At 43.8% G+C, this 25231-nt stretch overlaps 1 protein-coding gene across 2 annotated transcripts in view; it reads left to right on the top strand.

Moving 5' to 3' along the window:
- Positions 1 to 10768: 10768 nt before the first annotated feature.
- The window catches only part of wnk4a (WNK lysine deficient protein kinase 4a), a 91556-nt gene continuing 77093 nt past the window's right edge, over positions 10769 to 25231 (top strand). Inside the window, exon 1 of one of the 2 annotated variants that reach the window (XM_041217587.1) lies at positions 10769 to 12236. In XM_041217587.1, coding sequence (XP_041073521.1) covers positions 11613 to 12236 — 624 coding nt within the window. In that variant the 5' untranslated portion in view covers positions 10769 to 11612. The remainder of the gene's footprint in view (positions 12237 to 25231) is intronic. The other variant, XM_041217589.1, reaches the window with a different exon arrangement.

A 25231-nucleotide genomic window follows, 5' to 3' on the forward strand; every position in this document is an offset into this window, starting at 1 on the left:
CTCCTGATCGTGCCTGCCTCATCTGGCTAACGCAAGGGCCTCATCACCTTCATCATCACCTTCAAGGATCTCCTCACCATCATCACAGTCAACATCCTCCTCATCGGAGGAACCCTCCAGCTCCTGCGTCTCCTGCTCAGCCAGCTCTTCTCCCCCCTTGCAGCGCTAGATTGTAAAGGGCGCAGCAGACGACGATGATGCGTGACACCCTCTGTGAACTACATTCAGGGCTCCACCAGACCCTTCCAGGCACCAGAACCTCATTTTGAGTATCCCAATGGTTTGCTCTACCAAGTTGCGAGCTGCAGCCTGAGCCTCATTACACCTTCGCTCTGCTGCAGTCTGAGGCCGCTGCACAGATGTCATTAGCCACGTCTTCTGCGCGTAACCCTTGTCCCTGAGGATCTTACAGTCTCTGTGGACCTTGGAAAACGTAAGGGATCTGTGACCAACTGAGAACGTAGGAGTCGTGCACACTCCCTGGAAACTGTGTGCTGACCTGCAGGATGAGTTGTGGTGGTCACACACCAGCTGCACATTCAGCAAATGGAATCCCTTATGGTTGACATAGTTGATCCTGTGTTGCAACGGAACTCTGAGTGCAACGTGAGTGCAAACAATGGCACCCTGCACCTGTGGGAAACCCAAGACCTGGGCAAATCGAATCACTCTTGAATCCTGGCTCTCCTGGTCCCGGGCGAAATGCACCAATTTGTGTGCCCTCGTAAAGATGGCATCTGTGATCTCATGGATGAATTTGTGGGTGGAGGTTTGCGATATCCCACAGAGGTCACCTGAGGAGTCCTGAAAGGAGCCATTGGCATAGAAATTGAGCACCGCGGTCACTTTCATGGCCACTGGCAGTGGATGCCCTCCATGTCCCTGTGGTGCCAAATCCTGCAGTAGCTGGCATATGTGACCAACCAGTTCCCTAAACATGCGCAGTCTTCGGCGACACTGGTTCTTGGTCATCTGCAGGAATGAAAGGCAGCATCAATAGACCCTGGATCTATAGGCACAGCACAGACCAGCGATGGCTCTCTGTGGCTCTTTGGCGATGTATGCAGGAGCCCCAGTCACCCCTACTTCCAGAGGGTGCTGTTCCTTCCTTTGCACAGCTAGGAGCCTAAGTCGCTCTCTTCTCCATTGTCTTTGCTCTCCATACTCCATGAGGCACACAGCTAGTTCACCAGGCTCCATGATCCTGATGTACTGCTCCTGCAGGATGAAGGAGGGAGACACGTGGGTTATCATGGGTGTACTTAGAACGTCTCTTTGTTGAGTCTGAAAGCCTTTTAACGCATCCCAGAAAGTGCTGGCCACCATTTGGATGGCCAGAGATTAGACCGCTGCATGGCTGCCCCTCTCCACTGGTGTGCATGCTGTGCTCTCAGCTCAGACATAGGCATTCTTCTAATCCACTGCAAGGCTGTGCTGTTAGCTTGAACCATGGGGGAGACTGGTCCAAACCTGGATGATGACATTGCAAGGGGCTGTGAGCACCTCGACCAGTGAATGCTCCATGGCCAGCTTCAGCAAGGAGGCTGTACAGCATGCCCAGTTGTCCAACTGTTCTGTAGTCCACTAAAATGCTCTTTAGCTTGCAGTCTGTGCCCAAGGGGTGAAAAGCTCTGGAGCACTTGGTGGCTCTTTGATGCCTCTGCATTGCTTGAGTGGGGGATAAGCTACAGGCCCGACTCCAATCATTTCAATGCGACTGTGCCTGAACTGTCTCAGCTGCAGAGGAATGGTCACTTTATACTTGGAGTCGCTAATGCACGGCCATTTTCCTCAACCACCACCCCCCACTGCATGTGCTTGTGCACTACCTTCAATCGCGGGCAGCCTTTGCGCCCCCACCCCAAAGTTGCCTCAACCACAGGGCAGCCTTTGCCCCTGCAACCTTCAGCCTTGAAGTCCAACAGGCACCCCTCACGAACGTTCCACAATATTACTGTGCACTCACCTCCAAGCTCCCCTCAAAGTGCAGCCTACCAAGTGCACGCCTTTTATATGCTGTTGTGAAACACGTCAGCATGCAATCAAGCCGGCGTGGGCAGACAATCCAGCAGTGGGAGGATGAGTCCAGCAGCCTAGCCTTATAATGATATGCTGATGTATTACAGTGAGGTTCCGGATGCCTGATGGCGTGAAGTGCAGCCCGCCATCGACAGGCTGAGCAGATGATCGCAAACTGGTTTCGTGATGTCGTGTCACTGATTTTTAGCCTTCTTGCCATATTGTCCACTCACGCCACCGAACACACACGACGCCAGTGGTCACAGACGATTCCGCCCTAAGTGAGCTCTCCTCTGTCCAACATTCAATTTTATTCCCTAAATAGAAAACAAATGAAGTTATTAATTAGCCAACAGTTTTCAAATACAAGGTCTGCTTTCCATATCCCAGTGCTGCAACAAGGGGCTTTGCACAAACAAAATAAACAAGCAAATGTTTCAAGGCATAAAGCTAGAGTTATGCAGTAATGAGGGTAGAACAAATGAGCACTCATTATGTCAAACTCAACAGTCATTCAAGTCAAGTTGAGTCTATTAAAAAATTGAACAGTTGCTTGCGACATAGACTGACAGTTACATATTCATGAGATGAACGGTAAAGCAATTGTTTGAAATGTCATCCAAGTTTAGAATTTTGCTAGACTATAGATGCTTAGCTTCACAACAGCTGCAATAAAGCACTTATGCTCAGTAAGTCTTCCAGATCAATCAATGAAACCTTGACCTGCACTCACCCATAGTAAGATCTTGTGTTGCTAGAGGAGCCGTGCAATTTAGTTTTCGCTAAAGACGTTTGTATAATTGTGGCATCACATAGTTCCTGTGACATTTCTGAGTCACACTTATCATCAAATTTATTCTAGCCTTAAAAGTTTTACGAAGTAAATGCATTCTTGCCACAACTTCATTTGATCATTCTTCCCATCCATTTAAGGGGAAGCTAGACAAGCATATGAGGGAGATGAGAGTAGAGGGTTACAATGATTGATTTAAATGAGGAAAGATGGGAGGAGGTTTGAGTGGAGCATGGACAGAATGGCCTGTTTCTGTGCCTTATATCCTATGTAATTCTATGTAAGCCTTGTTGTTGATTCTGACTGCTGGTCCTTTTGGCCCTGCACCCACAGTATCTTTTATAATCTTGGGATTTTCCAAAACGCCTTACAACCAATGAAGTACTTTTGAACTGTAGTCGCTATTATAATATAGGATACGCACGCAGCAAGGTCCCACAAACAACAATGTGATAATGACCAGATAATCTCTTTTTGTGATATTGGTTCAAGGATGCCAGGGAGATCTCCCCATGCTCTTGTTCAAATGATGGCATGGGATCTTTTATATTTGCCTGAGAGGGATATGAGCATTGGTTTGTCTCACATGAATATAGAACCTCTCACAATGCAGCATTCCCTCAGTATTGAAGTATAAATTTTGTTTGACATTGTATATTGTTCCTTTCTTATGAAACACTGCATCCTCAGCTTTACCATGAGCAATACCACTGGAATTTCACTTATCAACTTATTTAAAAAATAATACATACAGAGTGCCTACAGATAGCACTCTGCAGATGTCAAACTTCTGTACGATTTTAAAATGCTGTGTGCTTGTGAGCTTGACCTGAAACTGACACGCACATTCCAATTTTCTAATGTCTCACACCAAACAATAGTTAAAACCAAATGATATGAGACTTTGTTTCCTTAGCAAAAATTAGACTTTGTGGCTATAAAAGGACATGTACTGCACAGCAGAACAGCACATTGTGTTTTACATGGAGTAACATACTGTCGTTATATGCAGCAGGTCATTCAACTAGCATAAACAACACCATCAGAATTCATTTGTATATAACAAACAGAAGGCAGAAATGATTAGAATGAAAGCACTCTCATACGTGATGTTCAAATATTATCTAAACTCCCTCAATGAGACTATTTTCTTGTAATCACACCCAGCCAGCCACTATTGCCTACAGTTTTGAAATTATGCTGAGCAAAGATTATAATTGAGATGACACCATTATTAAAATAGTAGAACAGAGAATTTTATAGAGATGAATTACATGAATTTATATAATTTATTGTCAGTTATTTATTTTAAACTTACAATATTATCTTAGAGTTACTGGATAATAGCAATATTTCTGAAAATTACATAGAATTTTAACATGCAGAAACAAACCATTTGGCCCAACAGATCTATGTTGGTGTTTATACTGCCCACAACCCTGCTCCCACCTTATTTCATTTCACCTTATCAACAACATATTTTGCTATAATTATTCAATGTAGTAAATTCTAAATTCTCCTCTACAGAATGTATAGAAGGATTGTTTCTTAAGATTACCAATTACTGGCCTAGGCTGTCCATAACTTTGTGTTTAAATAAAAATAATGGAAATTTATTCCTCCTTAGATGCAACCATTTTGTAAAACAAATTGTTGACCTTCTGAACATAGGTGTAAATGCGCTGCCATAGTTTACAAAGGGAACCTAAAATCAATGAAGTTAAAGTGCGCTTTCGTTTATTTAATGCTTCTTAACCCAAACAGCCTGTTCTGCTGCTAATATTGAATGAGATGCCATTATAGAATGGTGATGCTGTGGATATAAACCTTAATTATAGTTTTACCCCAGCTTTTACTGTCAGGGTTGTACTGCATGCATTTTAGGTCTGTTGATGTGAGGAGTCCCTTTATAATGCATAAGTGAAAGTAGTGAATAATGGTTTAGCAGGAGGGCTATTTAGCACAGCTACCACACCATCAAGATACAATATTAACAAACTCCTTTAGAGTAAGAGCACTGAACATCCTGTAATTCACTACTGTACAACAATAAACAATAAAATGATAGCTCTAACAATGTATACAGTACAAATTGGGTTTTGAGTGTAAAAGAAATCACTGAACTAGATTTACTCTTTACAGAAAGCAGCCTTAAGGCACAGCATTATTTAGAATAATACTTTGTGTTAATGGTCTTTTATGTTTTATGATGCATATTTTTACAGCATGCACTTAACTTTAAAAATATATTTGCTGTATGACAATGCAATACTGTGTATTAATGTACAGTTTGAGTACTTGACAGCCATCTGTATTCAACATTGAGTTCAACAGTTTCAAATCATAACCCCTGCTCCCATTTTTTCAAACTGAAGATGCTGGTAATGGTTCTGCCATTGCCATCTATGCCTCTCGTGGACCCATTTTTTGTTTCTTTACTTGTTCCATTAGCACCTGCTTTTGCCTATCACCATCATCCCTCTGATCACTTCTTCTCAACCATTATCATCAACCTCCCCTCCCTGCTTTCTCTGCCTCTGTAAAACTTAAAACTTGTTACATCTCTAACTTTTACCAGTTGTGATGAAAGATCAACCCCGAAACACTAAATGTTTCTCACTCCACAGATGCTACTGTACCTACTGAGTATTTCCAGCATTTTCAGTTTTCATTTCAGACTTCCAGCATCTGCAGTATTTTCCTTTTGTATAAATAAATACTCAGCTGATGGTATAAGGATAATGCCATGGGAATTTTTTTGAAAACTTCAGATAGTTCTGATTTTTTTCTTACAAAACAGCTTTGGATGATAGCCCACTCAGTGAGACATTTCTTCCTTTATTTAATATGCTGCAAATTGTTTTTTGGCAGTTTGGTTCAGTTGGCAACATTCCTGCTTCTGAGTGAGAAGATTGTGAGTTCAACCCCAAGTAAGGATTTAATCTAGGTTGACACTACATTGCAAAATCAGGACAGTGTTGTATGTTTGAAGCGCTGTTATTTTGGATGAGGTCAGAGTCATTAAGAGTGCAGAAGGAGGCCATTCAGCACATCAAGTCCATATTGGCACTCTGCAGAGCAATCCAGTCAGCCCCATTCCCCCATTCTATTCCCCGAGCCCTGCAACTTTATTTCCTTCAAGTGTCCATCCAGTTTCCTTTTGAAATCATTGATCATCTCTGCTTCTACCACCATCGTAGGAAGCAAATTCCAGTTCATTATGACTTGCAGCATAAAATAGTTCTTCCTCAAATCCTCCTAGCATATTTTGCCCCAAATCTTAAATCTGTGTCCCCTAGTCCGTGTACCATTAGCTAATGGGACAGCTTTTCTTTGTCTACCTTATCTAAACTTGTCATAATCTTGTACACTGTATCAAATCTTCCCTCAATTTTCTCTGCACCAAGGAGAATAACCCCAGCTTTTCCAACCTAATCTTGTGGCTAAAGCCTCTTATCTCTGGAACCGTCCTGGAAAATCTCATCTCCATCCCCTTAAGGACCTTCACATCCTTCTTAAAAGTAGGTGATCAGAGCTGCTTGCAATACTCTAGACTAACCAGAGCTTTATGAAGGTTCATTAAGACTTCCCTGCACTTGTATACAATAACACTACTAATGAAACCCAAGATCCCATATGCTTTGATATGAATCCCCCTGTCCCTCTGTCCCTGCACATACTTTTAGAACTGTGCCATTACTGTGCATTGCTTCTTCTTATCCCTTCTGTCAAAAGGCATCACCTCACACTTCTCTGTATTAAATTCCATCTGCCACTTGTCTGCCAATTCAGCTAGCTGGTCTATATCCTGCTGCAGTCAATTGGTATCATCCTTACTGTTTGTCACATCTTTAAGTTTGGTATCATCAACAAATTTTGAAAATTTACTCTGTATTCCAACATCCAAGTCATTTATGTACATCAAAAAGGCAGTGGTCCTAACACTGACCCTTGTGGAACACCATTGTCTACCAAAATCTAGTCTGAAAAACAGCCATTTACCATAGCTTAATCATTTCTGTCCTTTAGGCAATATTTTAACCAAGCTGACACTAAACCTCCTATTCCATGAGATTCAATTTTGTTAACCAGTGTTTTTTGCGGTACTTTGTCAAATGCTTTCTTAAAATCCAAATATAGACAATATGAATTGTGTTCCCTTTTTCAACCTTTTCTGCACTTCATCAAAAAAATTAAATTAGTCAAGTACAATATGCCTTTATAAATCAGTGCTGACTCTCTTCAGTTAATTTAAACCTCTCCAAGTGCCTGTTAATTTTTTTCGCTGTTTTTGTTTCTAAAACCTTGCCCACCACTGATGTTAAACTGACTGGCCTGTAGTTACTGGGAATGTCCTTATATCCTTTCTTGAATAAGGGTGTCACATTTGCCACTTTCCAATGCTCTGGCAATTCTCTTGTATCCAGGTAAGTTTGGGAGATTATGGCAAGCTCTTCCAATATCTCCACTCCCGTTTCCTTTAGCAACCCGGGATGCAAGCAATTCAGACCGGGTGATGTATTTACTATAAGAATACTTATCCTTTCCAGTGCCTTCAGCATATCCATTTTCACCCCATCTGTTACCTCTACCATCTCCGCTTCTATCGACATTTTGTCAGCATCCTTTCTTAAACACCAAAACAAAGTACTCATTAAATATTCTATCCCTTGCCTGCCCCTCTAAGCATATTTAAAAACAAAATACTGCAGATGCTGGAAAGCTGAAATAAAAACTGAAAATGCTGATAAAACTCAGTAAGTCTGACAGCATCTGTGGACAGGAAAACAGTGTTTATGTTTCAAGTCTGTACGACTCTTCTTCAGAGCTAAAGAGAACTAGAAATGTGATTAAATTTATACTGTTTAATGGCGGTGGAGCAGATGAAGCTGGATGGAGGTCAGCAACAGGTGGGGGCTAAGGAGAGATTGACAAAGCTGACATGGACACAAGACAAAGGAATGTTTATGGTAAGGTAAGGACTGAAGAAGGTGGTGATAAGCATATATCTTCCTCTTTGCCCCTAATAGACCCACCTTACTCTTACTACTCACTTATATGCCGGTTTTCTTTTTATTCATTCATGGGATGTGGGCTTCGCTGGCTGGGCCAGCATTTATTGCCCTAGTTGCCCTTGAGAAGGTGGTGGTGAGCTGCTTTCTTGAACTGCTGCAGTCCATGTGGTGTGGGTACACCCACAGTGCCATTAGGAAGGGAGGTCCAGGATTTTGACCCAGTGACAGTAAAGGAATGGCGATATATTTCCAAGTCAGGATGATGAGTGACTTGAAGGGGAACTTCTAGGTGGCAGTGTTCCCATCTATTTGCTGCATTTGTCCTTCTAGATGATAGTGGTCATGGGTTTGGAGGGTGCTGCCCCAGGAGCCTTGGTGAATTCTTGCAGTGCATCTTGAAGATGGTAGACACTGCTGCTACTGTGCATCAGTGTGGAGGGAGTGAATGTTTGTGGATGTGGTGCCAATCAAGTGGGCTGCTTTGTCCTGAATGGTGTCAAGCTTCCTGAGTGTTGTGGGAGCTGCATTCATCCAGGCAAGTGGGGAGTATTCCATCACATTCCTGACTTGTGCCTCGTGGATAGTGGACAAGATTTGAAGAGTCAGGAGGTGGATTACTCATCACACGGTTCCTAGCCTCTGACCTGCTCTTGTAGCCACAAGAGCATTTATATGGCTAGTCCAGTTCAGTTTCTGGTCAATGGTAACCTCCAGGATGATGAAAGTGGGGGATTCAGTGATGGTAATGCCATTGAACATCAAGGGGCAATGGTGGGAGTCTCTCTTGCTGGAGATGGTCATTGCCTGACACTTGTGTTGTGCAAATCTTACTTGCCGCTTGTCAGCCCAAGCCTGGATATTGTCCGGGTCTTGCTACATTTGGATATAGACTGCTTCAGTATCTGAGCAGTCACGAATGATGCTGAACATTGTGCAATCACCAGCGAACATCCTCACTCATGCCCTTAATGATGGAAGGAAGGTCATTGATGAAGCAGCTGAAGATGGTTGGACCGAGGACATTACCCTGAGGAACTCATGCAGTGATGTCCTGGAGCTGAGATGACTGACCTCTGACAACCACAACCATCTTCCTTTGTGCTAAGTATGACTCCAACCAGTGGACAGTTTTCCCCCTGATTCCCATTGACTCCAGTTTTGCTATGGCTCATTGATGCAACACTCTGTCAAATACTACCTTGATGTCAAGGTCAGTCACTCTCACCTCACCTCGGGAGTTTGGCTTTTTTGTTGTTGTTTGAACCAAGGCTGTAATGGGGTCAGGAGCTGAGTTGTCCTGGCAGAATCCCAACTGAGCCTTTGTGAGCAGGTTACTGCTAAGCAAATGCCACTTGATAGCACTCTTGATGACCCTTTCCATTACTTTACTGATGATGGAGAGTAAACTGATGGGGCGGTAACTGGCCAGGTTGGATTTGTCCTGCTTTTTGTGTACAGAACATACCTAAGCAATTTTCCACATGGCTGGGTAGATGCCAGTGTTGTAGCTGTACTGGAACAGCTTGCCTAGGGGCGCGGCAAGCTCTGGAGCACAAGTCTTCAGTACTAGTGCCGGAATATTGTCAGGGGCCATAGCCTTTGCAATATCCAGTGCCTTCAGCTGTTTCTTGATATCATGTGGAGTGAATCCAGTTAGCTGAAGATTGGCATCTGTGATGCTGGGGACCTCCAGAGAAGGCCGAGATGGATCATCCACTCAGCACTTCTGGCTGAAGACTGTAGCAAATACTTCAGCCTTATCTTTTACACTGATGTGCTGGGCTCCGCCATCATTGAGGATGGGGATATTTGTGGAGGCTCCTCCACCAGTGAGTTGTTTAATAGTCCACTACCATTCACGACTGTATGTGGCAGGACTGCAGATCTTAGATCTGATCCGTTAGTTGTGGAATCTCTTAGCCCTGTCTATCACTTGCTGCTTATGCTGTTTGGCATACAAGTAGTCCTGTGTTATAGCTTCACCAGGATGACAGCTCATTTTTAGGTATGCCTGGTGCTGCTCCTGGCAGGCCCTCCTGCACTCTTCATTGAACCAGGGTTGATCCCCTGGTTTGATGGTAATGGTAGAGTGAGGGATATGCCGGGCCATGAGGTTAGAGATTGTGTTCGAGTACAATTCTGCTGCTGCTGATGGCCTACAGTACCTCATGGATGCCCAGTATTGAGTTGCTAGATCTGTTCGAAACCTATTCCATTTAGCATGGTGGTAGTGCCATTCTATGTACTGTCTGAAGAAGAGGAGCAGTTCTACTGTCCTGAACACTATTTCTGTCTGAAAACACCACCACCAAAAGCAGACTAACTGGAGACTTACCTTTGCTAAAGTTTGTTACTCTGTTTGCCCACTGCTAACTGCACTCCAAAGTCAATCCTTTGGTTTTAGAAGCCCTTTGGTTGGTCCTGGGTATTTGTTGACATATACACATGCATGTTTGCTTTTTCTGCTTGTTACCTTATAAGTCAAAACTTTACTAAATTGTGATCAAGGTTTAGTGTTTGAATAAGTCAGATTTTCATTGTATTGTCAGATTCTTAATTCTTTGTTGTTTTGTGGATTGTCTGCCACAATGCTATCCATTGGAATTGGAAAATCAATGGTCTCCATTACAATCTGCAGTACTCTTACTCCTATCAAAAATTACTGGACAGCTACTTTCTCACAAGTTAAAACTATTTGTGCAAACCCATCTTGGTATAGGTGGCTGTTACCATCTTTATACCAGATGTGGGTACCACCACCCCTCATTGGTTGGGTTATGGAGGCCCATACACCCCCCCCAGTAAAGGACTACAATATGGACTGATAAAGGTGGTTTTGGCCATGGAAGGAGACTATTCGCCTGTCAGATTGACAATCAGCCTGCAAATATTTACGCTACCTCGCACTGTTGTTCAATAGAGGGTGAAGATACGAACACATCAGCAACCCTCCCTCGGGCGGCGTATGCCTTGGGGTGATAGTAGCGCAGCTTCTATTGAAGAGGCCATGGCACTGTGTGAGACCGTGACATGAGCTGAGTGAATGTTGTGCCCGATAAAGGAGGACTTGTCCATTCGGATCCTGCTCCTTCTGATAATGCCTGTTCTGGTGGAGTGCCTTCTGAGAACGTGCGTGTTTCCCTCGCTCAGCACTTTGTGTCCTGATCTTTCAGCACTTGGAAAACAAGGGGAAATTAAAGGGCTGTCCGAAAGCAGAGAGAGAGAAAAAAAATGACAGTAAATTACATTTCATCTCCCCGCGATGGAGAATTGAGTAAACAATGTCGGTCAGGCTGATTCCCCCCGCCAGGTGTCACTCCCCTGAGCCAATGGGCGCTGTGGGAGGTGTTATATGCGCAGCCCCGGCCTGAGACCAATATCAGGCGCCAGTGCAGTCGACGCTGCAGTGTTTTTCCAGTCCTTGCTGCAGCTTCACAGCCCCAGTAACTCCTTAAGATCCCTTTCTGTTTCTTGCAATTGGAGAATAAATGGCCAACAGTTTACAATCTGGAGCTGCCTGAGAGAGAAGAAACATAAAAGTTTGGGCAGCAGAATTGTTTTATTAAGCAGCAGATATAAAGTTTGCGTAGGTTAAGCAAAGTGGGGGTGGGGGGGGGGACTTTCAACAGAAGCCCATAATAACGATGCCATGGGTTTTGCTTTTCTTTGGTGTTGAGTTAAAGAGGTCGGTTTGACAAGAGAGGAGAAGTCAGGTTTTTAATTCACTCCAAAGTGCCTCCAGTTGCTCTTCAGGCGAAGGTTTGAGTCTGAGTTTTAAAAAGTGAATGAAGGAGGGCTCCATGTCCAGGACAATGTCTCAGGCGGAGGTGGACCTGGCTGGTTTTGGGGTTATCGCCTCGCCGCTGGATTTGGACCTAGAGCGCTCGCCTCTGCTCAGCAAGATGCAGAACCGGCGGCGGAGAGCGCCCGCCAGAGACTGCAGGAGGAACCCCCGCCTCCAGAGGAAAAGCTCCATCGAGATCGAGCTGGGGGCTGACGGTCTCCTCCTCCGCCGCCCGCTCCGGCCACAGCTAACCCCGGACAGCGAGCCGCCGCCGCCGACGCCGCCGCCGCCCGCTGAGGGCGGGCCAGGAACGGGCGCCCCCAGCGCTCCGCCCGGCTGCCCAGCGCCCCAGCCCCTGCTCAAAGCGGCGGCGGCGGCCACCGCCAACAGCTCGGACACCGAGGATGGCAGTCCCCGCCTCCCACACAAAGACTCGGTTTCCGAGCTTCCCGAGGAGAGTAAGATGGAACCGGAGGAGAATGAGGTGGAGATGAAGGCGGTGGACACCTCTCCCGATGGCAGGTTCCTGAAATTCAACATCGAGCTGGGCAGAGGGTCCTTCAAAACTGTCTACAAGGGCTTGGACACGGAAACGACTGTGGAAGTGGCATGGTGCGAGTTACAGGTAAAGTGGGGGCGGGCGGGACAGGTGCTTTGAAATCCCTACTTTATAATCTGGGGACACTGTGCCATCATTTATCATTGTGTTATTCAGAAATGCTTCAGTGCTGCAAAGAATCTTTCACAACGTCAGGACAACAAAGTTCTTTTAAAGTGTTATCAATGTTGTACTGCAGGAGATGCGGGAGCCAAATTGCGCACAGCAATTTCCCACAGGTAGTGAGGTAATGAGCAGATTATCTGTTTTTAGTGATGCTGGGTTGAAGGATAAATATTGCCCAGGGAATAGCTCTCCTGCCTTTCAGAATAGTGCCATGGCATCTTTTCATTCACTGCAGAGGGCAGATGGGGCCTTGGTTTAAAATCTCATTCAAAGATAGTTCCCTCAGTACTGCACTGGAGTGTCAACCTGCATCATGTGCTCCTTATATGGGACTTGAACCCACAAATCTTCTGACTCCAAAGCAAGAGTGTATTACTGACCCACAGCTAACTTGAATGACTGACTTGTCTTGCAGAAGGATGCTTAATAAGTCATTTCCTCAGTGCATGGTCACAGCACTATGGATTGTGTATCTTTCACTGTGCCGCACACTCCAAGGACTGTTATGCTGCTAGAACGATTGAAAAGCATATCCTGAAATTAGGAATGAAATTATTCCTGAAATTTCCTGCCAAAAAAACCTGACTTAATATTCACACTTTGAAAGAATGATACTGATACATTAATGTTGTAGCTCTAGGCCTGCTCCATCCCCTAGCAAGTAAAATAACAATATTTAAAGAGAGCAGCAATGAGCTTGCCCACCCTCTACATATTAAAATTAGCTACTGATGGAATTGAAAGATGCTACGAGATCCAAGAGACCTCCACCTTTCTCCCACCAGCATTTCTAAACCTATATTGATGTGACACTGAGGCTATACACTGTCAGCTCCAGGGGATTTGTACAGTATCTCTAAAATTTCATTATAAATGCACCCTTACAGAGTGGTGATCGTTAAATGAAATGGTGAGAATGAAGAGCCAGGTACTTTTGGTTAGAGGTTTAAACTGACTTACATGTTGATGCAATTATTGTAAATTAAGCTTATGTGGCATTTGGCGAAGCATATATATTGTACAGTGAGTCTGCTAGCATAGCTGTATATTCTGGTACCTTACACACTTGAGGATCAGGGTATTCTGTTGTTAGTGGTCATGGGTGGGAGATATGGCGGCTGAGAAAGTTTTCTCCCTGTTTACTCTATCTTGTCAAATGCTGCCATTGGGTTACGGTATTATCCTTGTGTCTGGAACCGATTGTGAGATACTCGTATCTTCCCTCTTGTACTCGATTGTTCCTCACTTGGTCTTTTTCATTCCATGCCCAGCTTCAATTTTGACATCACATGGAGACATGGAAAAAATAGCCATGTTGTTATCAAAGTTGTATCATTTGTTATATAAAAAAGGAAAATGCTAGAAATATTCAATAGGTGAGGCAGTATCAGCAGTGAGAAAAACAGTTAACATTCCAGGTCAATAACCTTTTACCAGAAATAGAAAAATTTGGAGATGTAACAAGTTTCAGGTTATCCGTTAATTCTTGTTTCCCTCTCCACAGATACTGCCTGACCTGCTGAATATTTCCAGAATTTTCTGTTTTTATTTGAGATTTCCTGCATCTGCAGTGTTTTGATTTTGTATTAGTTTCATTTGTTTAGGAAATGACTTTAATACCAAATTCATGTCAAGGAAGTGTATCTTGGCTGGGCAAGGGTGAGAAATTATATAAGTTATCTCATGCAAGACATTGAAGAATCCTTGGTGTTAATAATCATGATTAATACTAAATTAAGAGAAATAAACCTATACATTGTTTTAATTTTACCAAATCATTTTATGTGATATGCACAAAATATAGACTAAGAAACTATGCAATATTCAATTTATTCCACTCACTAACTGAGTTAAACTCCCTATTGTCTCTTCATACTTCTTCAAAAGTTATAGGAAAATAGAATACAATGCCCCACGGAAACCTTCTATGCAAAATCAATTAAAGTATTCAAAAGGGCAATAGATAAGTTACTCAGGAAGTAAGAGTGTTGAGGAAGATAATCTGGTTATTTTTAAAGTTATTAACATTGAACTGATGCTGCTCATTATCCCTTTTGGAAAATAGATAAGAAGCTAAGTTAACTGAAATGGTTTCCGTTAAATAATGTAGTTTGTTTTTGCACAGGGATGTAAATCAAATGGTTGAACTTGAATCTACAGGGAATTGGGATTGAAAAAATAGAGCTACCATGGCTAGCAGAATGGTGAAGCAGACTTTAAAGGCTTAATATGATGTGCCGATTAGTCCAGATTTTAAATCATATTTTCTTTTTGTTCACTGTACTGAAGAAATTCATTGACCCAAAACAACATGGATTTGTTTGCTTGATTTGTACTTAATGTCATAAAATGTAACTCTACTCCATGTCTTTTCAGTTTAAATGTCTAACGAGGTGGTGACATTAGAAATATATTTCAGCTCCAGCCATAGCAGAACATGGTTCCATCAGCCAGTTTATTCCAGTTTCTCAATGTGAAAGCAAAACATGTATCATATTTGCTTAAAGAACAAAACACATATCGAGTGTTTTAAGAAAGCTGCTAACGAGAAGTCCTCTATGGATTAATTTCCCATTGAAAACACAGCACGTAACTTACTGTTATGTCAACAACTCACTGTGGAAATAAAAAAACATACAATATTGGCATTCATTCAGTATATTCTACCCATAGAGAATCTCATAAATGTGGAAAAATGTCCAAGTTTTACTTACTATCCAGGTTCAACCATTTAAGTTATATTTCTGTGCTGAAAACCACAATGTTGAACTGAAACCATCTAATTTAGCCCAGCTTTTTATTTCTTTTCTAGAAGGGATCGGTTCAACTTTATAACTTTAAAAATAACCAGATTAGCACATTTAATAGTGGTCCTTTTCATTGCTAGCCAAATCACAATGTCAGATCACTTGCAGTAGTTGTGAAGCAAATAGCCTATCAGCTGATTGACAAAGTGTGTAGCTTTTTATTTTGCACTGTCCTTATCTAATGTGCAATTTTTAGCATGAAGGAGTATTATGATCAATTATTTAGATGTAATTATATTACTGATTTGTTTTGTAAAGTCCGTATTATGTTTCCTGTTCTCTCACGCATGCCTTTTCGTCTATTTAATTTAGCAAGCCATTGAGATGTATTGAAACATATTGGTATCCAGCCAGATTGGGGCCATTTACTCAGTTTACCTCAATGTTACTTTGGTTCACTTTCAACACAGGGTTCAAAGCCCTAAGGCATTTAGTAGTGTTTTTATACATTGGTACTAAGGTCTCCTTGTAAAAGCTTAATCACTGTGGTAGATAATTAGGTTGTGAAATCACATGTAAATAATTCACTTAAAATGACGTGAGTATTTTAAGTACATCTGACCTACAAAATTGCCATCTTTGCAATGTTAACATACAATAAAACACTAAAATTTGGAGTGTAGAAATTATGGAGCTTGGGGCAGGAGACAGCATAGTGGTATTGTCACCAGACTAGTATTCCTGAGACCCAGGGTAATGCCTTGGGGATCTGAGTTCAAATCCCACCACAGTAGATGGTGGAATTTGAATTCAATAAAAATCTGGAATGATGACCGTGAAACCGTTGTCGATTGTCTTAAAAACCCATCAGGTTCACTAATGCCCTTTAGGGAAGAAAATCTGCTGTCCTTACCTTACCTGGCCTGACCTACATGTGACTTAAACGGCCTAGCACGCTACTTAGTTGTATCAAACTACTACAAAGTCCATAAGGAATGAAACCGAACGGACCACTCGGTATTGACTTAGGCATCAGAAACAACATTGGCAAACTCAGCCCTGTCGACCCTGCAAAGTCCTTACTAACACCTAGTGCCAAAATTGGGAGAGCTATCTCACAGACTAGTCAAGCAGCAGCCTGACATAGTCACACTCATGGAATCGTATCTTACAGACAATGTCCCAGACACCAGCATCACCATCCCTGGGTATGCCCTGTCCCACCGGCAGGTCAGACCCAGCAGAGATGGCAGCACAGTGGTATACAGTTGGGATGGAGTTGCCCTGGGAGTCCTCAACATTGACTCTGGACCCCGTGAAGTTTCGTGGCATGAAACTTGGCATGGTCAGACATGGGCATGGAAACCTGCTGAATACCACATACCACCCTCCCTCAGCTGATGAGTCAATGCTTCTCCATGTTGAACACAGCTTGGAGGAAGCACTGAGGGTGGCAAGGACACAGAATGTGCTCTCGGTGGGGGACTTCAGTGTCCAGTAGCAAGGGTGGCTCGGTCGCACCACTGCAGGCCGAGCTGGCTGAGTCCTAAAGGACATAGCTGTTAGACTGGGTCTGCGGCAGGTGGTGAGGGGACCAACAAGAGGGAAAAATATACTTGACTTCATCCTCACAAGTCTATCTGCTGCAGATGCATCTGTCCATGACAGCATTGGTAGGAGTGACCACAGCACAGTTCTTGTGGAGGCAAAGTCCCATCTCCACATTGAGGATACTCGTCATTGTGCTGTGAGGCACCACCACCATGCTAAATGGGATAGATTTCAAACAGGTCTAGCACCTCAAGATGAGGCATCTATGAAGTGCTGTGGGCCATCAGCAGCAGAATTGTACTCAACCACAATCCGTAACATCATGGCTTGTCTATCCCCCACTCTACCATTACTACCAAGCCAGGGGATTAACCCTGGTTCAATGACGAGAGCAGGAGGGCATTCCAGGAGCAGCTCCAGGCATACCTAAAATTGAGGTGTCAACATGGTGGAAGCTACAATTCAGGACTACTTACGTGCCAAACAGGGTAAGCAGCATGCAATAGACATAACTAAACAATCCCACAGTCAACGGATCAGATCTATGCTCTGCAGCCCTGCCACATCCAGTCATGAATGGTGGTGGACAATTAAACAACTCACTGGAAGAGAAGGTTCCACAAATATCCCCATCCTCAATGATGGGGTTGCCCAGAACATCAGTGTAAAAGAAAGGGCTGAAGTATTTGCAACCATCTTCAGCCAGAAGTGCTGAGTGGATGGTCCATCTTAGCCTCCTCTGGAGGTCCCCAGCATCACAGATGCCAGTCTTCAGCCAATTTGTTTCACTGCACGTGATATCAAGAAATGGCTGAAGGCACTGGGTACTGCAAAGGGTACGGGCCTTGACAGTATTCGGGCAATAGTACTGAATACATGCTCCAGAACGACACTCAAGAAGCTCAACACCATCCAGGACAAAGCAACTGCTTGATTGGCACCCCATCCATAAACATTCACTTCCTCCACCATTGATACAGTGGCATCAGTATGTACCATCTACAAAACTCACCAAGGTTCCTTCGACAGCACTTTCCAAACCCACGACCGCTACCATCTAGAAGGACAAGGACAGCAGATAGATTGGAACATCACCACCTGGAAGTTCCCCTCCAAGCCACTCACCATCCTGACTTGGAAATATATCGCCATCCCTTCACTGTCGCTCCTGGAACTCCCTCCCTAACAGCACTGTTGGTGTACCTACACCACATGGACTGCAGTGGTTCAAGAAGGCAGCTCACCACCACCTTCTCCAGAGCAGTTAGGGATGGGAAATAACTGCTGGTTTAGCCAGTGATACCCTCATCCTGTGAATGAATAAAAAACAAAAAAGTTTTCCCTAACTACAGCTGAGGTATGGGGGCTTGTGTGAACCAAGCACCCCTGTATTTTCATCCGCTCCCAGAATCTGCCCACTTTGTGCTGCCCTTTTCTGAGCAGTTCCACCTGAACGATTGATTGCATCTTCCTGTTATCCACTGAACACTAATTTTCCTATGTTTGGTACCAATTTCAACATTCTGCAACACTTCTGTGATTGCTACAAGTCTGCTGTTTCCTCTCCGTCAGCCCTGCTTAAATACACATGAGGCCCATGCAGACACCCCAGTAACATTTACTAAATTTATAAGTCACATATCTGATATTAAATTCAAGGCCATTTGATGATTGGAAGGTGTCAGGTACAGGGGAAAAAGTCAAAACGTAGACAGTGAAAGCAATGCCCTTGGTATATCTATACAAGAAAGCAGAGGACAATTAGACATGCAAGTGAACAATAAAATTAGTGCTTTTTTTTTATTATTTACACTCACTTCCCACTCACCTTCATCACCCCAGCCCCCCCAAATTTTCTCCTTACCCCTCCTGACCTAAAAGCAACACTTGGTTTGGGTAACAACTCTGCCAGTGTAATGCCTAGTGACCAAGTTATGTGCAGGATGGCAGGTCTCATTGTTTTCAATGGGATGTGAATTGAACTTTGACCCTACTTTGTAATTTAATGGAAAAATTCCAAATTCATTTGGGAAAAGTAAGGCATCATCCACCCCGCTTTTCAACATGTCTAGATTCCTGCCCAAATTTAAATCAGTCTCATTGACTATAAAATTTTAACCTCCCAAGGACCTATGCAAATAAATAAAGGCTAGTAACAGAACTGAAAATGATGGAAAAGTAAAAGCAGGTTATGTTGTAGGTAAGAAGCTGAGACCAGTATTTGATGCCTAAAGTTGGCAGACCTTTATTAAAATTCATGATTACCTGAATCTGACGAGCAAAGACTGACTTCAGTGCATATATATTTCCATGGATGAGCAGAGTGCTCTTCTCTCTCACAGCAGATATTTAATATTCCATTCAGTTTCAAAAGTTGTCAGAAGGCTGAACTGACCACCTGGGCACTTTAGCCACACAATCTTGTTCTGGACTGGAGTTATACTGCTGCTGGTGTGAACTCAAAAAGTGTGAAAAGGCATCCTTGTGGTGGGAAGGGGGAAGCTCACTGTTCCTTGGCTTTAATATGCTTGTGTGTCAGACTGTGTCCTGTTACCCTTGTTCTACTGCCACATTTTGCGTCAGTTTGTTCATGGAAGTCATTTTCTATCAGTGCAAGAGTGGAAATATAACCTTACCTTAACAATGACAGTCTAAGGAGGTGATATTTTTGCCATTATTATTATTTTACCCTCCAGCGTCTGGTTTGTTGGAGAGTGGAAAAATAAACATGTCTACAATGAATTATACAGCTCAGTTTGTGAAGGTATTTACATGCATTATTGGAACAACGGAAAGCATTTTGCATATTGACTGGTTGGTTAAAGAAACACTGGAGATGTTTTTATGACGTGAGTTCAATGGAGATAAATAGAAGTGGCAATTGAAAAGAGTGGGTGAAACAGTTACAATAAGGTAGTAAGTAACTGGCTGTTTTAGGAAGGTACCCGTTTATGCTCTTATGGTGCACACTGTTTAAAAATAATCCTGGTCAATCTCCTTCCCTCCAATCCTGAAAACCTTTACTGTTGCTGGGAAATGGTTTCATGAATGTCAGACACCCTACACTGGTTAGATCAAGAGGCCATTTCACAATAGTAGCTGTCAGCACACCGCTACCAATGGAGGGCACGTAGCCAAGCTCAAGACTGTCCTCACTCAATGATCACATACCCTCACTTTTGCAGTTTTGCTTGTATAGCCTTCATCAGCAGAAATCCTGGATGATTTTTCTCCTTTGACATAAGGCTGCTGATCCCAATTGTAGTGACATATCCAACTGCTCTGTCTGAAATCGGGTAACTCAGCTCAGATTGGGGACTCACACCTGAAACCTTTCTGGTATTGCACCTCGCAGCCACTCACTAAGTTAAACCTGCTGAGCTACCAAGAGACCCAATCCAGTCTCTCTTCACTCAGTTTGTACTCTTTCATCTGTTCCCAAGGGCCACATATCTCCTGCATTAAGAAAGGTGAAAATGTGACCTTCCCCCAGTGGCACATTAATAAGTAAATGCTTCCTTTGGAATGTTTCTAAATCTGTCTAAACTTAATTCTAGAACATAATGCAGAATGTAATGTGACATTCCTTTTTTTTTTGCTTCTGTGAAAGATCTTCCGAATCGACTTACCTTAGCAATTTGTCCATCCTTGCAGTGGCCATGAGCTAAGAGAGTTCCGAGGTACAGAACTCTGTCAACTGATTGAATTTCCATAACTTGACCAGGAGACAAATCTACCTTCTCATGTTCTGCAAACACCAAAAACTTCAGCACTATTTGCATGCAAGATGACTTCTGTATTTAACGACTTGCATGCAAATGTCTAATTAGCTATTAAATACAACCTACAGGAAAATGTGACGTGTCATGTTTCATAAGCATAATAGGTAAAATACCTTTGCTTATCTGCATCCTCACTTTGAGTGTAACCCATGGTTTCAGGATAAAAATTATCTTGCTCTGCCAATTGTACAATTTTTAAATAAAACTCAACTTAGTTCCTGGTGGGCATTAATTTACGTAAGTTGGCACTAATTTGCAGCCAAAGTCAAAGGTGTCAAAAGGATTTCTAGCATTTAAATGAAAAGCCACACTGGAGCACAGTGTGAGTATTTTAGTCTGCGTTTAATTGTGTACAGAACCCAGTGCTTAATTGAAAGCTGGGGAGAAAATATTCCATTCCCAGAATTGACATTTCCAACTGTAAAGAAATGCTGGAAAAGTTGATCATTAAAAATTCAAGCTTCAAAAAGAAAAACAATGGGTGTTATTATAACCTAACTCACCAAGCAGGAAACCCATAGGATCAGTTGCAACACTGGTTTTACACCCTAAATGGTTTTACTCTCCATTTAAACTCATGTTCCACCTAAACTGATTCCTGGGAAGGCAGGATTATCATATGAGGAGAGATTGGGCCAACTAGGTCTGTATTCACTGGAGTTTAGAAGAATGAGAGGAGATCTCATTGAAACATATAAAATTCTGACAGGGCTGGACAGACTGGATGCAGGGATGATGTTTCCTCTGGCTGGGGGTGTCGAGAACAAGGGGTCACAATTTCAGGATTTGGGGTAGGCCATTTAGAGCTGACATAAGGAGAAACTTCGTCACTCAGAGGGTGGTGAACCTGTGGAATTCTCTACCACGGAGGCTGTGGAGGCCAAGTCACTGAATATATTTAAGAAGGAAATAGATAGATTTCTGGACTCTAAAGGCATCAAGGGTTATGGGGAGAGAGCGGAAATATGGCGTTGAGATAGAGGAGCAGCCATGGTCATATTGAATGGTGGAGCAGAGTGGGCTCAAAGGGCCAAATGGCCTACTCCTGCTTCTATTTTTCTATGTTTCAATCCCATTGGTTTCCTGCCTGGCAAGTAAGCATAAAATTATCACCAATATCTTTCCTGAGCAGAGATTTAATATTTCCCATGAAATCTTCTGATGAGGATCCAACCGGTCAACATGATCTTAATTTTGTGCTTTGAGGTCCTTGTGAGGGCCTAAAGACCAGTTATTTAATGTTCCAATTCTCAGATGTAGATGTTGTAACATTTTGGAGCATCTCCAGCTCAAATTTCTGATATATTAAATTGAACAAAATTCCACCTGGATGATGTTAAACTAAATTTATGTTAACACCATGAGCCAGGTCAATTATCCTTCAACAGTCATCCTGTTGAGTTATTAACGAAGAATAATGATGTTTATAAGAGCTTGTAAAATCTCTCTGCATGGGAAAGGTACTAATAATTAGATAAAAATAGTTCAAGTTTGAATTTAGAATTTGTCTGTTTAAAAATTTTTGATGTATCTCTCTTGTTTACCGTTTACCACCCTTCAAAGTTGTGTGTGTGTGTCTCCTCTGTTTGAGTTGTGAGGAATTTCAACACTGAGGAGTTTTCCTCTTGCCTTGTACGGCTCATACCAGTGTCAAAAACACTGAGCCCTCAATGTACTAAATGTGGTGGCGAGCATGAAAATCGGTGTTTTACCTGCCAGCTGCACTGGCAGGGTTTTGTGTTGTAATGTCTGCTTCCCGCCTTATTAAATATGCACGCAGGGGAAACATACCAGATCGCTGGCAAGTGGCCTCTGATTCACCTGTCCCACAGTGAGCTCATCGCTTCCTCACTCTGGACGTCATATTTAAAGTGCAGCCGCGCACAGTGTTCTCAATGTCTACAGCCCAGGACTGCTCCACTGAAGACATGTCTCCGAAAGCCAAGAAGACGGCAGCCCCCAAATTCAGTGACACCTCACTGGAATGCCTTTTGGACACAGTTGAGAGCCACCACAATGTCCTATACCCCCACCCTGGCCACAGGAGGTCCAGCAAGCTCAGCAATCCAACTTGGGAGGCAGTGGCAGCGGTGGTCAGTGCCAACGCTGCACAGAACAGGTCAGGCACCCAGTGCAGAAAGAAGACTAATAATCTCATCAATGCCACAAGGGCAATGTAACCATCTCATCACTCTAAACTCTCACAATCACAAGCCCATCACACATTCCCTGGCATCTCACTCCCTGCCAGTTCAAGGGACATCAACACTCACTCTCTCACACACCCTCACATCTCCATCTGGGTTGATCTCCTCTGGAGATTGTTCATGGCTCCCCTCAGCACCCGCACATGCCAGGCATCCTTATCGCCTGCCCTGACATGCATCTAGCTCATACCCTCTCCATCTGTCTTTATGCAGAGCAAGATTGCACACAGTCACAGGGAAATATCCCAAATGGGGTAGGAGTCCCGGAAGTCAAGGTCCTCTCTCAATTCAAAAACCAAGCTGTTGAGCTGGCCAGAGAGGACATGGACCATGCTTGCAGCAATGATGAGGAGCGGCAAACACCCACATGAGGATCCTGCACCAGCTCAATCCTCAGACAACCATAGTGTGAGTGCAGTGTCCTGTTTTAGAGTCACCTGCCTTGCACTTATTACCTCTACTTTCCTTCATAGGAACGTCAGCCAAGGTCCTGATGGCTTCAACCAGCCAAGCCCTTAGCTCAACCCCTGACGACACCTCAGATGAGGATCCTGAGGACACCACAGCAGAAGACGCATCACAGCGCTCACCCTCCACCAAAGCAGAGGCACACACCTCAGTGGGACCCAGTTCTAGAGCAGGCTCAGTCACAATCAATCTGATGAGCACAGCGCACAATCTAGTCCACAACTGACAGAGGCAGGAACACCTGAGGTTGCCAACACTTGGAGGATAGCTGGAGGCCAGGATTCTGAGTCCAAGTCAGATGGCAAGCCTCTGGATTCAGTCCAAAATCAGTCGGTCGAGCTGCAGTGACAATCATGGGAACATCAGGAAGGGATGTCAGCTGCACTGGTGCAGAAGCTGCATGCCATTGCTGTAGCCATTGGTGGCAATCTATCAGTGGCCGTGCAAGAGGAGGGTGGGGCTGGAGTGTCCAGTTGATCCCAATCCCCTCTTCCTGTGACCCCATCATCTCCAGCTCCACAGGCTAAGGAAGGTCCGCCTACCTCACAGCAGGACACCCAAAGCAGGCCGGGGCCCACCAGGCCTCTGCCCTCCAGAGAACGCCACCAAATTCATCATAGACAAGAGGATGTAGCAGTCAGCAGGCTGCCTCCACCTCCGCTGTGGGTGGCGTAGATTCACTGAGATGTAGCACTAGGGTTAAGAGAGTGAAAAAATTTAAGGAGCACAACGATGGCATGGGTGTTCACAACATATATAATGTTCCCAAATGTAAATAGAATTGCATCTATTTCACATCTCCTCTTGTGTATGCCTCCTTTTTATGATGAGCTGTGTTGCTGTGAATCAGGTGTGAAACCATGGTGCCTCTCCCCACTTATGGGAGATGTCGCTACCATGGGCCTCTTGTCTATGTAGTGTGCTTCCATATCACCCCAGTGTGTCCCCGTTTTTCAGATCATTCTCAACACCAATGCTGCCTCGACCTTATGGAGTTCCACAAGCACACTTAACAATGTGCTCTCTATCATCCAGCAGGGTTTTTCATGCAATGAGCCCATACTCAGAGCCCATGTGCACTCCTGTCTGCCAACCGCATTTCCAACTTTCCGAGTGTTGTCCCATCACTGCAGAAACTTCTTTAGCCAGAGAGTGGTGAATCTATGGAAATCATTGCCACAGAAGGCTGTGGAGGCCAGGTCATTGAGTGTATTTAAGATCGAGATAGATAGGTTCTTGACTGGTAAGGGGATCAAAGGCTACGGGGAGAAGGCAGGAGAATGGGGTTGAGAAACTTATCAGCCATGATTGAATGGTGAAGCAGACACGATGGGCCGAATGGCCTAATTTCTGCTCCTATGTCTTATGGTCTTATGGAGATGGATCTCCTTGAGGAGCTTTTTCACCTTGAAGGCATACAACTATGAGCCCACTGAGGATCGTGGAATAGCTCTTGGCTCTTGTAGGCTGCCATTGGGACTGGGATGCTGGAGAGACATTTGAAGAGGCAGTACCTTTTGATGTCTGGTGCTGGAACTTCCTCCCCCTCCAGTTAGCACTTCATCTCAGTAAGGACACTATTCCCGAGGTTTCATCATCCTTTAAAGGATCAGGACATTGTGAGCCTGATGTGTAACTATTCACTCTTGTATTGGAGTGCATGTTTGAAATGAGAGGAATAGCAATGCTGGTGTTAATGTTGGATTATGATGGAGGGCACTTGTCCAAGAAGGTATTCGCTGCAGTTAGCCACCAAATGCCACTAGGAGGATGACTATGAGGGCCTCATGTGCATGCCTGCTTTGTCTGGCCCATTCTCTGGCCTCTTCCCCTGCAGCCTCGACTTCCTCAAACTCAGCGCCCTCATCCTCTTCAATGTCCTCTTCATTGGAGGAGACATTCAGCTCCTCCATGTCGGCATCTGGCAAGTCCTTCCCACTTTGCAGCGCCAGGTTGTGCAATGTGCAACAAACCATAATGATCCATGAGATCCTCTGGGGACTGTACTGGAGTACTCCGCCAGATCTGTCCCAGCATTGGAATCGCATCTTTAAGATGCCTACGGTGTGCTCCACCAATGGTCGGGTAGGGCATGAGAATCATTACATCTCTCTGCAGGATTCTGCGGCCACTGCACTGAT

The sequence above is a fragment of the Carcharodon carcharias genome, chromosome 23, assembly GCF_017639515.1.
Source record: "Carcharodon carcharias isolate sCarCar2 chromosome 23, sCarCar2.pri, whole genome shotgun sequence".
NCBI lineage: Eukaryota > Metazoa > Chordata > Chondrichthyes > Lamniformes > Lamnidae > Carcharodon > Carcharodon carcharias.